Source organism: Phasianus colchicus, chromosome 30 (genome assembly GCF_987193195.1).
Source record: "Phasianus colchicus chromosome 30, bPhaCol1.hap1.1, whole genome shotgun sequence".
Lineage (NCBI taxonomy): Eukaryota > Metazoa > Chordata > Aves > Galliformes > Phasianidae > Phasianus > Phasianus colchicus.
In genome coordinates, this window is record NC_143465.1 from 1,167,371 (window position 1) to 1,181,067 (window position 13,697).

The 13,697-nt window shown below is 60.9% G+C and overlaps 2 protein-coding genes across 3 annotated transcripts; one reads left to right on the forward strand and one right to left on the reverse strand.

Moving 5' to 3' along the window:
- Positions 1–1,843: 1,843 nt before the first annotated feature.
- On the forward strand, positions 1,844–7,513 carry LOC116241274 (gonadotropin-releasing hormone II receptor-like). Of its 2 annotated transcripts, XM_090127103.1 has the most exons (3): positions 1,844–2,381; positions 6,007–6,211; positions 7,014–7,513. In XM_090127103.1, exons 1-3 carry the CDS (start codon positions 1,926–1,928, stop codon positions 7,508–7,510), a joined length of 1,158 nt encoding a protein of 385 aa, XP_089983229.1. In that variant the 5' UTR covers positions 1,844–1,925; the 3' UTR covers positions 7,511–7,513. The 2 variants fall into 2 exon arrangements, with proteins under 2 accessions (XP_089983229.1, XP_089983228.1); XM_090127102.1 differs by having other exon boundaries at positions 6,007–7,425.
- Positions 7,449–13,139, reverse strand: RBM8A (RNA binding motif protein 8A). The gene is made up of 6 exons (XM_031611879.2): positions 12,993–13,139; positions 12,812–12,871; positions 11,769–11,846; positions 9,745–9,881; positions 9,512–9,648; positions 7,449–7,920 (listed from the first exon to the last, which is right to left on the reverse strand). Exons 1-6 carry the CDS (start codon positions 13,057–13,059, stop codon positions 7,875–7,877), a joined length of 525 nt encoding a protein of 174 aa, XP_031467739.1. The 5' UTR covers positions 13,060–13,139; the 3' UTR covers positions 7,449–7,874.
- Between the last annotated feature and the right edge of the window lie 558 nt (positions 13,140–13,697).

A 13,697-nucleotide genomic window follows, 5' to 3' on the forward strand; every position in this document is an offset into this window, starting at 1 on the left:
AAACTCGTAGCGCAGTGGTGCAGGTGGTCCTGAGGGTCCCAACCTGGTGCTGTGGTCCCAAAGGTCCCAGTGTGGTGGTGCAGGTGGTCCTCAGGGTCCCAACCTGCTGTGGTCTCTCCAAAACTCCCAACGCAGTGGTGAGGAGGTGGTCCTGAGGCTCCCAACCTGCTGTGGTCTCCCCAAAACTTGTAGCACAGTGGTGCAGGTGGTCCTGAGGCTCCCAACCTGGTGCTGTGGTCCCAAAGACCCCAGTGAGGCAGTGAGACGTTCCAACCTGGTGTGATGTCCCCAAATGTCCCGACGTGGTGGTGAAGGTGGTCTTGAGGTCCCAAAGGTCCCGACGTGGTGGTAAAGGTGGTCCTGAGGCTCCCAACCTGGTGCTGTGGTCCCAAAGGTCCCAGTGTGGTGGTGAAGGTGGTCCTGAGGGTCCCAACCTGCTGTGATGTCCCCAAAGGTCCCAGTGTGGTGGTGAAGGAGGTCCTGAGGGTCCCAACCTGCTGTGGTGATCCCAAAGGTCCTGACGTGGTGGTGAAGGTGGTCCTGGAGGTCCCAACCTGGTGCTGTGATCCCAAAGACCCCAGTGTGGCAGTGAGAAGTTCCAACCTGGTGTGATGTCCCCAAAGGTCCCGACGTGGTGGTGAAGGTGGTCCGGAGGGTCCCAACCTGGTGCTGTGTCCCAAAGATCCCAATGCTGTGGTGAGGAGGTGGTCCTGAGGGTCCCAACCTGCTGTGGTCTCCCCAAAACTTGCAGCACAGTGCTGAAGGTGGTCCTGAGGGTCCCAACCTGGCGCTGTGATCCCAAAGGTCCTGACGTGGTGGTGAAGGTGGTCCTGGAGGTCCCAACCTGGTGTGATGTCCCCAAAGGTCCCAATGCAGTGGTGAGGAGGTGGTCCTGAGGGTCCCAACCTGCTGTGATGTCCCCAAAGGTCCTGACGTGGTGGTGCAGGTGGTCCTGAGGGTCCCAACCTGGTGCTGTGATCCCAAAGGCCCCAGTGTAGCAGTGAGAAGTTCCAACCTGCTGTGATGTCCCCAAAGGTCCTGACGTGGTGGTGCAGGTGGTCCTGAGGCTCCCAACCTGGTGCTGTGGTCCCAAAGACCCCAGTGAGGCAGTGAGACGTTCCAACCTGCTGTGATGTCCCCAAATGTCCCGACGTGGTGGTGAGGAGGTGGTCCTGAGGCTCCCAACCTGGTGCTGTGGTCCCAAAGGTCCCAATGTGGTGGTGAGGAGGTGGTCCTGAGGGTCCCATCTGGTGTGATGTCCCCAAAGGTCCTGACGTGGTGGTGAAGGTGGTCCTGGAGGTCCCAACCTGGTGTGGTGATCCCAAAGGTCCCGATGTGGTGGTGAAGGTGGTCCTCAGGGTCCCAACCTGCTGTGGTCTCCCCAGAACTCGCAGCGCAGTGCTGAAGGTGGTCCTGGAGGTCCCAACCTGCTGTGATGTCCCCATAGGTCCCAGTGCGGTGGTGCAGGTGGTCCTGAGGGTCCCAACCTGCTGTGATGTCCCCAAAGGTCCCAGTGTGGTGGTGCAGGTGGTCCTGAGGCTCCCAACCTGGTGCTGTGGTCCCAAAGATCCCAGTGAGGCAGTGAGAAGTTCCAACCTGGTGTGATGTCCCCAAAGGTCCCAGTGTGGTGGTGAAGGTGGTCCTGAGGGTCCCAACCTGCTGTGATGTCCCCAAAGGTCCCGATGTGGTGCTGAAGGTGGTCCTGAGGCTCCCATCCCGTTGTTCCCCATGTCCCCCACGCTCCCGGCGCGGCGGTGACCCTGCGCTCCCCGCGACGCCGCAGCTCACCCACAGCCCCAGATGCCCCCAGAGCAGCAGCGCAGCGGGCAGCCGGGCTGAAGACCCTCCGGCGCTCGGCACCCGGCTCCCACCCCCCCCATAGAAGATGCCCCACGGCACGAGCAGCGCCGGGGCCGCCCCCCGCCATGAACGGCAGCGCCGAGGAGCCCGGCTCCCCGCTGCCCACCTTCAGCGCGGCCGCCAAGGTGCGAGTGGCCGTCACCTGCCTGCTCTTCCTCTCGTCCTCCTGCTGCAACGGCGCTGTGCTGTGCGCCGTCGTGCGGGCCAAGCGGCGGCCGCCCCGCGTGCGGGTGCTGATGGCGCATCTGGCGGCGGCCGACCTGCTGGTGACGGTGGTGGTGATGCCGTTGGACGCGGCCTGGAACGTGACGGTGCAGTGGTACGGAGGCGAGGCGGCGTGCCGGGCTCTCATGTTCCTCAAGTTGGCCGCCATGTACGCGTCGGCCTTCGTCACCGTGGTCATCGCCTTGGATCGGCACGACGCCATCGTTTGCCCGCTGGGAGCGCGCGGCGCGGCCAGGAGGAGTAGGGCCATGCTTGGGGCCGCCTGGGGAATGAGCGCCGTGCTGGCGCTGCCGCAGGTGGGTGGGGGAGGGGAGGGTCGGGGTTGGGGTTGGGGTGGGGGGAGGATGATGGTGGTGGTGGTGGCGGGGGTGGGGGAGGATGATGGTGGTGGTGGTGGTGGTGGTGGTGGTGAAGGATGATGGCAGTTGAGGGTGGTGGTGATGGAGAATGAGGGTGGTGGTGGAGGATGAGGGTGGTGGTGAACAATGATGGTGATGATAGAGGATGATGGTGGTGGTGGAGGATGATGGTGGTGGTGAAGGATGATGGTGGTGGTGAAGGATGATGGTGGTGATGGAGGATGATGGTGGTGATGGAGGATGAGGGTGGTGGTGAAGGATGGTGGTGGTGGAGGATGATGGTGGTGGTGGAGGATGATGGTGGGGGTGGAGGATGATGGCAGTTGAGGGTGGTGGTGGTGGAGAATGAGGGTGGTGGTGGAGGATGAGGGTGATGATGGAGGATGATGGTGGTGGTGGAGGATGAGGGTGGTGATGGTGGTGGCGGTGGTGGAGGAGGATGATGGTGGTGGCGGTGGCGGTGGTGGTGAAGGATGATGGCAGTTGAGGGTGGTGGTGATGGAGAATGAGGGTGGTGGGGGAGGATGATGATGGTGATGGAGGATGAAGGTGGTAGTGGAGGATGATGGTGGTGATGGAGGATGATGGTGGTGATGGAGGATGATGGCAGTTGAGGGTGATGGTGATGGAGAATGAGGGTGGTGATGGAGAGTGAGGGTGGTGGTGGTGGAGGATGATGGTGGTGGTGGAGGATGATGGTGGTGATGGAGGATGAGGGTGGTGCGGGAGGACGATGGTGATGATGGAGGATGATGGTGGTGATGGTGGTGGCGGTGGTGGAGGAGGATGATGGTGGTGGCGGTGGTGGTGAAGGATGATGGCAGTTGAGGGTGGTGGTGATGGAGAATGAGGGTGGTGGGGGAGGATGATGATGGTGATGGAGGATGAAGGTGGTGGTGGAGGATGATGGTGGTGATGGTGGATGATGGTGGTGATGGAGGATGATGGCAGTTGAGGGTGGTGGTGATGGAGAACAAGGGTGGTGGTGGAGGATGATGGTGGTGGGGGAGGATGATGATGGTGATGGAGGATGAAGGTGGATGATGGTGGTGATGGAGGATGATGGCAGTTGAGTGCGGGGTGATGGAGAACGATGCTGGTGGTGGAGGATGATGGCAGTTGTGGTGATGGAGATGGAGAATGATGGCAGTGGTTGAGGGTGGTGGTGGAGGATAATGGTGGTGGTGGTGGTGGATGATAGCAGTTGAGTGTGGTGGTGATGGAGGATGATGGTGGTGATGGAGGATGATGGTGGTGGTGGAGGATGATGGTGGTGGTGGAGGATGATGGTGGTGGTGGAGGATGAGGGTGGATGATGGTGGTGATGGAGGATGATGGCAGTTGAGGGTGGTGGTGATGGATAACGGTGGTGGTGGTGGAGGATGAGGGTGGTGGTGGAGGATGGTGGTGGTGGAGGATGATGGTGGTGGTGGAGGACGATGGTGGTGATGGAGGATGAGGGTGGTGGGGGAGGATGATGGTGGTGATGGAGGATGATGGTGGATGATGGTGGTGATGGAGGATGATGGCAGTTGAGGGTGGTGGTGATGGAGAACAAGGGTGGTGGTGGAGGATGATGGTGGTGGTGGAGGATGATGGTGGTGGGGGAGAATGAGGGTAGCAGTGGAGGATGATGGTGGTGGTGGAGGATGATGGTGGTGGGGGAGAATGATGGTGGTGGGGGAGAATGAGGGTAGCAGTGGAGGATGATGGTGGTGGTGGAGGATGATGGTGGTGATGGTGGTGGCGGTGGTGGTGAAGGATGATGGCAGTTGAGGGTGATGGTGATGGAGAATGACGGTGGTGATGGAGAGTGAGGGTGGTGATGGAGAATGAGGGTGGTGATGGAGGATGATGGTGGTGATGGAGGATGATGGTGATGATAGAGGATGATGGTGGTGATGGTGGTGGCGGTGGTGGAGGAGGATGATGGTGGCAGTGGAGGATGATGGTGGAGGTGGAGGATGATGGTGGTGGTGGAGGATGATGGTGGTGGGGGAGGATGATGGCAGTTGTGGTGATGGTGATGGAGAATGATGGCGGTGGTTGAGGGTGGTCGAGATGGATAACGGTGGTGGATGAAGGTGGAGGATGATGGTGGTGACGGTGGTGGAGAGTGATGGCAACTGAGGGTGGTGATGATGATGATGGAGAATGATGGTGGATAAGGATGAAGGTGGTTGAGAGTGGTGGCGATGGATAACGGTGGTGGTGGTGGATGAAGGTGGAGGATGGTGGTGGTGGTGGTGGATGAAGGCGGAGGATGATGGTGGTGGTGGATGAAGGTGGAGGATGATGGTGGTGGTGGATGAAGGCGGAGGATGATGGTGGTGGCAGTGGTGGAGAGTGATGGCAGCTGAGGGTGATGATGATGATGGAGAATGATGGTGGATAAGGATGGAGGTGGTTGAGGGTGGTGGCGACGGATAATGGTGGTGGTGGTGGATGAAGGTGGAGGATGATGGTGGTGGTGGATGAAGGTGGAGGATGATGGTGATGGCGGTGGTGGAGAGTGATGGCAGTTGAGGGTGGTGGTGGTGATGATGGAGAATGATGGTGGATAAGGATGGTGGTGGTTGAGGATGGTGGTGTATGAAGGTGGAGGATGGTGGCGGTGGTGGATGAAGGTGGAGGAGGATGATGGTGGTGGTGGTGATGATGAAGGAAGATGATGATGGTGGCGGTGGTGATGTGATGGCGATGATGGAGGATGGTGGTGGTGGCCGGGATGATTGTGATGGTGATGGTGGTGGTGGGGAGAGGAGGAGGAGGATGGGGAGCGTGGAAATGGGGGGGGCTTAAGGATGGTGGTGGTGGAGGAAGGGGGAAGGTGGTGGTGATGGTGGTGATAATGGTGATGGTGGTGGTGAAAACGGTGGTGGTGGTGATGGTGAAAACAGTGGTGACGGTGGTAGTGGTGATGATAATAATGGTGATGATAACGGTGATGGTGATGATTATGGAGATAATGGTGGTGGTGATGATAATGCTGGTGGTGGTGATGACGGTGGTGGTGATAACGGTGATGGTGATAATGGTGATGGTGGTGAAAACGATGATGGTGATGGCGATGATAATGGTGGTGATGACGATGGTGGTGATAATGGTGGTGAAAACAGTGGTGATGGTGGTAGTGGTGATGGTGATAATGGTGATGATAACGGTGATGGTGATGATTATGGAGATAATGGTGGTGGTGATGATAATGCTGGTGGTGATGATGGTGGTGATAGTGGTGATGATGATAATGGTGATGGTGGTGATGGTGATGTGGTGGTTATGATGATGGTGCTAGCGGTGATGGTGGTGATAACGGTGACGATGGTGATGATGGCGAGAGGAGGAGGACGATGGGGGAAGCGCAGCGACGGCGCTGAGGGGAGGACAACGACAGCAGCGCCGATAACTGACGGCAAAGCTGAGGACGACGGCGGTGGCGACGCCGGAAGGGGGAGGGGGGACGATGGTGGCGGCGGCGAGAGGATGACGATGGCGGTGGAGGACGACGGGCGCGCGGGCAGGGGGGCAGCTGACCCCCTTTCCCCCCCCCAAATCCCCCCAGGCCTTCGTGTTCCACACCGTCAGCCGCTCGCGGCCGCGCCGCTTCGTGCAATGCGCCACGGTGGGCAGCTTCGCGGCGCGCTGGCAGGAGACGCTGTACAACATGTTCACCTTCGCCTGCCTCTTCCTGCTGCCTCTGCTCGTCATGCTGCTGTGCTACGGCCGCATCCTGGCCGCCATCTCGGGCACCATGAGGGCGGCGCGAGGTCAGTGCCCCCCTGCGACCCCTCCTCGAGCTGCTCCTCGCCCGTTTCCCACCCATTTCCCCCCCCATTTCCCCTGTTTCCCCCGTTTCCTACCCATTTCCTACCTGTTTCCCCCCCATTTCCCCTGTTTCCCACCTGTTTCCCATTTCCTGTTTCCCCTCCATTTCCCCCGTTTCCTACCCATTTCCTACCCGTTTCCCCTGTTTCCCACCTGTTTCCCCTGTTTCCCCTCCGTTTCCCCCCATTTCCCCTGTTTCCCACCTGTTTCCCACCCGTTTCCCCCATTTCCTACCCATTTACCTACCCGTTTCCCACCCATTTCCCCTGTTTCCCACCTGTTTCCCCTGTTTCCCGTTTCCCCTCCATTTCCCCCATTTCCTACCCATTTCCTACCCGTTTCCCTCCCATTTCCCGTTTCCCACCTGCTTCCCCCGTTTCCCCTCCGTTTCCCCCATTTCCTACCTGTTTCCCCCCCATTTCCCATTTCCCACCTGTTTCCCCTGTTTCCCCTCCGTTTCCCCCATTTCCTAACCATTTCCTACCCGTTTCCCCTGTTTCCCACCCGCTTCCCCTATTTCCCCTATTTTCTACCCATTTCCCACCCATTTCCCCCCCATTTCCCACCTGTTTCCCACCTGTTTCTCCCCCATTTCCTGTTTCCCACCCGTTTCCCCCGTTTCCTACCTGTTTCTCCCCCATTTCCCCTGTTTCCTACCCGTTTCCCCTGTTTCCTACCCATTTCCCCTGTTTCCCCCCCGTTTCCCCCATTTCCCCCCCATTTCCCCCCCGCTTCCCCCCGCAGCGCCCTCGCAGGACGTGCAGCTGCGCCGCTCCCACGATCGCATCCCGCGGGCGCGCATGCGGACGCTGAAGATGTCGGTGGTGGTGGTGCTGACCTTCGTGGGCTGCTGGACGCCCTACTACCTGCTGGGCCTCTGGTACTGGTTCTCCCCCGAGATGCTGAGCCGTGGGAGGGTGCCGCCGGCGCTCAGCCACATCCTCTTCCTCTTCGGCCTCTTCAACACGTGCCTGGATCCGCTGGTCTACGGCTTCTTCACGGTGCATTTTTGCGGCCGCCGGCGGCACCGGGACGCGACGTCCGGCTCCGTCCGCGCCTCCATCGCCCGCAGGACCCCCAGCAGCAGCACAAAGCACGAGCTGGGGGTGATGGAGGGGGGGAAGCCGGCGGGGCAGAGCCCCAAAAGGCTCCGTGACAGCGCACGGGGAGGAGTGAGGATAGGAGGCGGAGCTCAGCTCGGTTTTAATGAAGACCAAACAACAAGAGAACGAGGGGACTGAAAATAAAAATCACTGGAAAGGCTGTGAGTGAAGAAAGGTCCGTCCCGCGGTGCTGGGCGGGCAGACACAACGTCTGTGAGCACAGAGCTCAGCGCTCCCCCCCCCCAGGAGTGCAGCCGAACCACATCACCCCCCCGGCTGCACCAAGTGAAACGACTGAGAAATGGGGCGAAACGCTTTGCTGAAGCGGCCGAGCTCAGCTCCAAGAGAAGCAGAACTCAGCCCCAACCCCCCCCCTCCCATCCCGTTCCCCCACCCCATGGGAGCACTGAACCGTTCCGCTCCGACAGCTGCTCCCCAAATGCCCAATGCTCCCATCCTCCCCCAGTTCCCCCCAGTTTGAACTGGTGACGCGTGGGCTCCATCACCGGCGCCTCCTGTCTGGACTCCTGCTCCGCCGGCGGCCGCCCCTGGATGGGATGAGATGAGATTTGGGTTTAGGACGTTGCTGATCTGTTAACGAGGGGTTCTTTTCTTTGGGGGGAACTTGCACAGAATCACAGCATGGTTTGGGTTGGAGGGGACCTCAAGGATGACGAAGTTCCAACCCCCTGCCACACGCAGGGCCACCAACCTCCACATTTCACAGCAGCCCAGGCTGCCCAGGGCCCCATCCAACCTGGCCCTGAACACCTCCAGGGATGGATGCCCATCCACAGCCTCTCTGGGCAGCTGTTCCAGCACCTCACCGCTCTCACAGCAAACAACTTCCCCCTGATGTCCAACCTAAATCTCCCCTCCCTCAACTTAAAACCATTTCCCCTCGTCCTGCTCTCATCTCCCCTTCCCAAGAGCTGACTCCCCTCCTGTTTTTGGGCTCCCTTTAGTACTGCAGGCTGCAATGATTCACCCCGCAGCTTCTCTGCTCCATGCTGAACAAGCCCAGCTCCCTCAGCCTGTCTTTGCAGGGAGGTGCTGCAGCCCTGCTCATCTCTGTGGCTCCTCTGGACCCTCTCCAACAGCTCCCTGTCTTTCTTGTCCTGGGGGCTCCACACCTGGACGCAGTGCTGCAGATGGGGCCTCACAGGAGCAGAGCAGAGGGGGACGATCACCTCCCTGTCCCTGCTGGCCACCCCTCTGCTGGTGGAGCCCAGGATCCCATTTGCCTTCTGAGCCACAAGGGCACACTGCTGGCTCATATGAAGTTTTTCACCCCTCAAGACCCCCAGGTCCTTCCCTGCAGGGCTGCCCTCAAGGCCCGCTCCTTCCAGTCTGTAGGGATGCCTGCGATTCCTCCATCCCAAGTGCCAAACTCTGCACTTTGCCGTGTTGAACCTCATCAGGTTCACCCAGTCCCACCTTTCCAGCCTCTCGAGGTCCCTCTGAATGGCATCCCTTCCTTCAACCCTGTCTATTGCACCGCTCAGCTCGGTGTCATCAGCAAACCTGCTGAGGGTGCCCTGGATTCCATCATCGATGTCACTGATAAAGATGTTACAGAGCACCAAAACAGACCCCTGGGGGACGCCGCTCACTACTGGACACGGAGCCACTGATGACCACCCTCTGCCTGCAGCCTTTTAACCAGTTTCTCATCCATCGAGTGGCCCACCCATCAAACCCACATCCCTCCAACTTGGAGATAAGGATGCGGTGGGGCACCGTGTCAAAGGCTTTGCTCAAGTCCAGGTAAACGACATCGGTCGCCTTCCCCTCGTCCACCGATCATAGAATCACAGATTATCCTGAGTTGGAAGGGACCACATGGAGCATCGAGTCCAACTCCTGGCTACACACAGGACTGCCCCAAAATCAGACCCTACATCTGAGAGCACTGTCCAGACTCCTCTGGAACTCCGACAAGCATCTTGCCATGACCACTGCCCTGGGCAGCCCGTTCCAGTGCCCAACCACTCTCTGGTGCAGACACTGGTGCCGTCCCTCCATCATAAAAGGCCACCAGACTGGTCAAGCACAACCTTCCTCTGGTGAAGCCAAAACTTTAAGGCTTTCTGTCCCGGCACAGACCCCCCCCCCCCATCCCTTCTCCTCCATCATTACCTCCTCTTTCCCTTCGGGGGCCCTCTGACAAAGCACCAATCCACGCTGACCGGCTGCCCCATCAGCTCCTGCCCGTTCAGCCCCTCCATGGCAGCCTGCGCCTCTTTGTACGTCTCATACTCCACCAGCGTGTAACCCTGTGGGTGGGACATGGAACCATCAGATCCCGGATGCTTTTTTATTTTTTGGGGGCCCTGTGAGCCCCCCTCCCACCCCACGAACGGCTCCCGCACCTTCAGGTACCCCGTCCGTCTGTCCAGGTTCAGGTGGATGTTTTTGATCTCGCCGTATTCAGCGAATTTGTCGTGGATGTCCTCCTCCGTCGCCTCCTCGTGAACGCCGGTGACAAAAAGGATCCAACCCTCCACCGCTGCGGCGCGAGTGGGGCAAATGTGGGACCCCAAAAAACGGCCCGAGGGGGGGTGGGGGACGGGGGGCAGAGAGCAGCAGCACCGGTGTCACACAGCACAGAGGGAGGACGGGGGCTGTGTGTCCCAACTGCCCCCCTGTGCCCCTCTCCCAGCCCACCTCTCAGCCCCACACATCAGCACAGCGCCACTGTGCCCCTCTCCCACCTCATATGTTGTTGTAGCAGTGCTCTGCCCCTCTCCTGCCCCATATCCCAGCCCCACACACTGTTGTAGCACTGCTCTGCCCCTCTCCTGCCCCATATCCCAGCCCCACACACTGTTGTAGCACTGCTCTGCCCCTCTCCTGCCCCACATCCCAGCCCCACACACTGTTGTAGCACTGCTCTGCTCCTCCCCTGCCTCATATCCCAGCCCCACGCACTGTTGTAGTATTGCTGTGCCCCTCTCCTGCCCCATATCCCAGCCCCACACACTGCTGTAGTATTGCTGTGCCCCTCTCCTGCCCCACATCCCAGCCCCACACACTGTTGTAGCACTGCTCTGCTCCTCCCCTGCCTCATATCCCAGCCCCACACACTGCTGTAGTATTGCTGTGCCCCTCTCCTGCCCCATATCCCAGCCCCACACGGTGTTGTACCACTGCTCTGCCCCTCTCCTGCCCCACATCCCAGCCCCACACACTGTTGTAGCACTGCTCTGCTCCTCTCCTGCCTCATATCCCAGCCCCACACACTGCTGTAGTATTGCTGTGCCCCTCTCCTGCCCCACATCCCAGCCCCACACACTGTTGTAGCACTGCTCTGCCCCTCTCCTGCCCCACATCCCAGCCCCACACACTGCTGTAGTATTGCTGTGCCCCTCTCCTGCCCCACATCCCAGCCCCACACACTGTTGTAGCACTGCTCTGCCCCTCTCCTGCCCCACATCCCAGCCCCACACACTGTTGTAGTATTGCTGTGCCCCTCTCCTGCCCCACATCCCAGCCCCACACGGTGTTGTACCACTGCTCTGCCCCTCTCCTGCCCCACATCCCAGCCCCACACACTGTTGTAGTATTGCTGTGCCCCTCTCCTGCCCCACATCCCAGCCCCACACACTGTTGTAGTATTGCTGTGCCCCTCTCCTGCCCCACATCCCAGCCCCACACACTGTTGTAGTATTGCTGTGCCCCTCTCCTGCCCCACATCCCAGCCCCACACACTGTTGTAGTATTGCTGTGCCCCTCTCCTGCCCCACATCCCAGCCCCACACACTGTTGTAGTATTGCTGTGCCCCTCTCCAGCCCCATATCCCAGCCCCACACACTGTTGTAGTATTGCTGTGCCTCTCTCCTGCCCCATATCCCAGCCCCACACACTGTTGTAGTATTGCTGTGCCCCTCTCCTGCCCCATACCTCAGCCCTACATACTGTTGTAGTATTGCTGTGCCCCTCCCCTGCCCCATATCCCAGCCCATACACTGTTGTAGCACCGCTCTGCCCCTCTCTTGCCCCATACCTCAGCCCCACATTCTGTTGTAGTATTGCTGTGCCCCTCTCCCGCCCCATATCCCAGCCCCACATTTTGTTGTAGTACTGCTGTGCCCCTCCCCTGCCCCATACAGCCCTACACACTGTCTCAGTGCGCTGTGCCCCCTCCCGCCCCATACCTCAGCCCCACACATCATCACGGCACCTCTACGCCCTTTTCCTGCCCCACGTGGCAGCCCCACACACCATCACAACACCGCTCTGCCCCTCTCCTGCCCCACATCCCAGCCCCACGTTCCACCACGCTGCCCCACAGCTCACCGTAACACCTCTCACCCCATTGCAGCTCCCCACACTCCATCCTAGCGCCCCACATCCCAGCCCCACGGCAGAGCCCCCCCCCCCCGCGGTACTCACACCTCTGCGGCCCCGGCTCATCGCCGTCCTGCTCCACGCTGTCATAATCCTCCCGCACGCGCGCTCGCGATCCTTCCTCTACGGACAGCAGCGGCGGCGGCCCCTCAGTGTGGGGCAGCACACCGCCATTCGGCCATACACGGCCCCATAGATCCCCACACAGCCCTGCACAGCCCCAGAGAACCCCGCAGAACCCTGCACAGCCTCCCACAACCCTGCAGAACCCTGCATACCCTGCAAAGCCCCACAGAATCCTGCACAGCCCCACAGAACACCGCATAGCCCCACACAGCCTTGCACAGCCCCACAGAACCCCCACAACCCCACACAGCCCTGCAGAACCCTGCACAGCCCCACACAGCCTCCCACAGCCCCCGCAGAACCCCGCACAGCCCTGCACGGCCCCGCAGAACCCCACAGCCCCACAGAACCCTGCAGAACCCCGCACAGCCCCACAGAACCCCGCACAGCCCCGCAGAACCCCACAGAATCCTGCACGGCCCCACAGAACGCTGCATGCCCCGCAAGGCCCCGCAGAACCCTGCAGAACCCCACACAGCCTTGCACAGCCCCGCAGAACCCCGCACGGCCCTGCATAGCCTTGCAGAGCCCCGCATGTCCCATAAGGCCCCGCAGAACCCTGCACAGCCCCCCACAACCCCGTACAGCCTCGCACAGCCCCGCAGAGCTCCACAGAACCCCACACGGCCCCGCAGAACCCCGCACAGCCCCGCACAGCCTCGCAGAGCCCCGCAGAACGCTGCATGCCCCGCAAGGCCCCGCAGAACCCTGCACAGCCCCGCAGAGCCCCGCACGGCCCCGCAGAGCCCCACAGAATCCCACACGGCCCCGCAGAGCCCTGCACAGCCCCTCAGAACCCCGCACAGCCCCGCACGGCCCCACACAGCCCCGCACGGCCCCACAGAACCCCGCACGGCCCCGCACAGCCTCGCACGGCCCCGCACAGCCTCGCACGGCCCCGCACAGCCCCGAGGGCGCGACGCGGCGCCGGGACGCGGCGTTTCACGGATCGCCGCCCTCACCCGAGCCGAAGCCGCGGCCTTTCCGCTTCTTGGCCTTCTCCTTCAGCTTGTGGATGCTCTCTGCGGAAAGACGGCCGGTCAGGGCCGGGCAGCCCGAGCGCGGGCGGGGCGGGGGGTTCCGGGCAGCGGGGAACGGGAGCAGAGCCGCACTGCCCGCCCGCCGGGCCTCGGCCGCCCTCACCGTCGCCATCCTCGTCCATGGCGAAGTCCTCGCCGCTCGGCTCGTGCAGATCCAGAACGTCCGCCATCTTGCCGCGCTCTCCCCGACCGCCTTGCGGTGCACGACGGGAAACGCGCCGGAAGCGGAGTGGTGCCGCGCGCAGGAAATGCGTCAGTGTCGCGCGCCGGCCGCGGGGTGCCGCCATCTTGGGGAGGACGGAGGCGGAGGGAGAGGGGCGGGAGCGCGCGCGGCGCCATCTTGGGGAGGTCAAAGCGGCCACGGAAACAGACGCGCCCCATAGAAATGCCACGGAGCAGAGCGGCTCTGGGGTTCTGACCCCAAAAGCACCCACACGCCCCATAGATACCCCACAGACACACCAACGAACGGTGGCTCTGGGCCTCCACCCACAAACACACTACCCCATGGATGCCCCATGGACACCCCATAGATAACCCATAGATGCCCCATGGATGCCCCATAGATACCCCATGGATGCTCCATTGATACCCATGGATACCCTATAGATACCCTATAGATACCCTATAGATACCCCATGGATACCTCATAGTTGCTCCATGGATGCCCCATGGATGCCCCATAGATACCCCGTAGATGTCCCATTGATACCCCATAGATACTCCATGGATACCCCATAGTTGCCCCATGGATACCCCATAGATGCCCAATTGATACCCCATAGTTGTCCCAAGGATGCCCCATAGT

Coding starts and splice junctions, on each gene's coding strand:
- RBM8A (XM_031611879.2), bottom strand. CDS start 13,059: ATGGCGGACGTTCTGGATCTGCACGAGCCGAGCGGCGAGGACTTCGCC. Junction 9,882..11,768: donor TGAGCCGGGGCCGCAGAGGT/GTGAGTACCGCG, acceptor CTCGCGCCGCAG/CGGTGGAGGGTTGGATCCTT. Junction 7,921..9,511: donor CCCCCGAAGGGAAAGAGGAG/GTAATGATGGAG, acceptor CATCCCATCCAG/GGGCGGCCGCCGGCGGAGCA.
- LOC116241274 (XM_090127102.1), top strand. CDS start 1,926: ATGAACGGCAGCGCCGAGGAGCCCGGCTCCCCGCTGCCCACCTTCAGC. Junction 2,382..6,006: donor CCGTGCTGGCGCTGCCGCAG/GTGGGTGGGGGA, acceptor AAATCCCCCCAG/GCCTTCGTGTTCCACACCGT.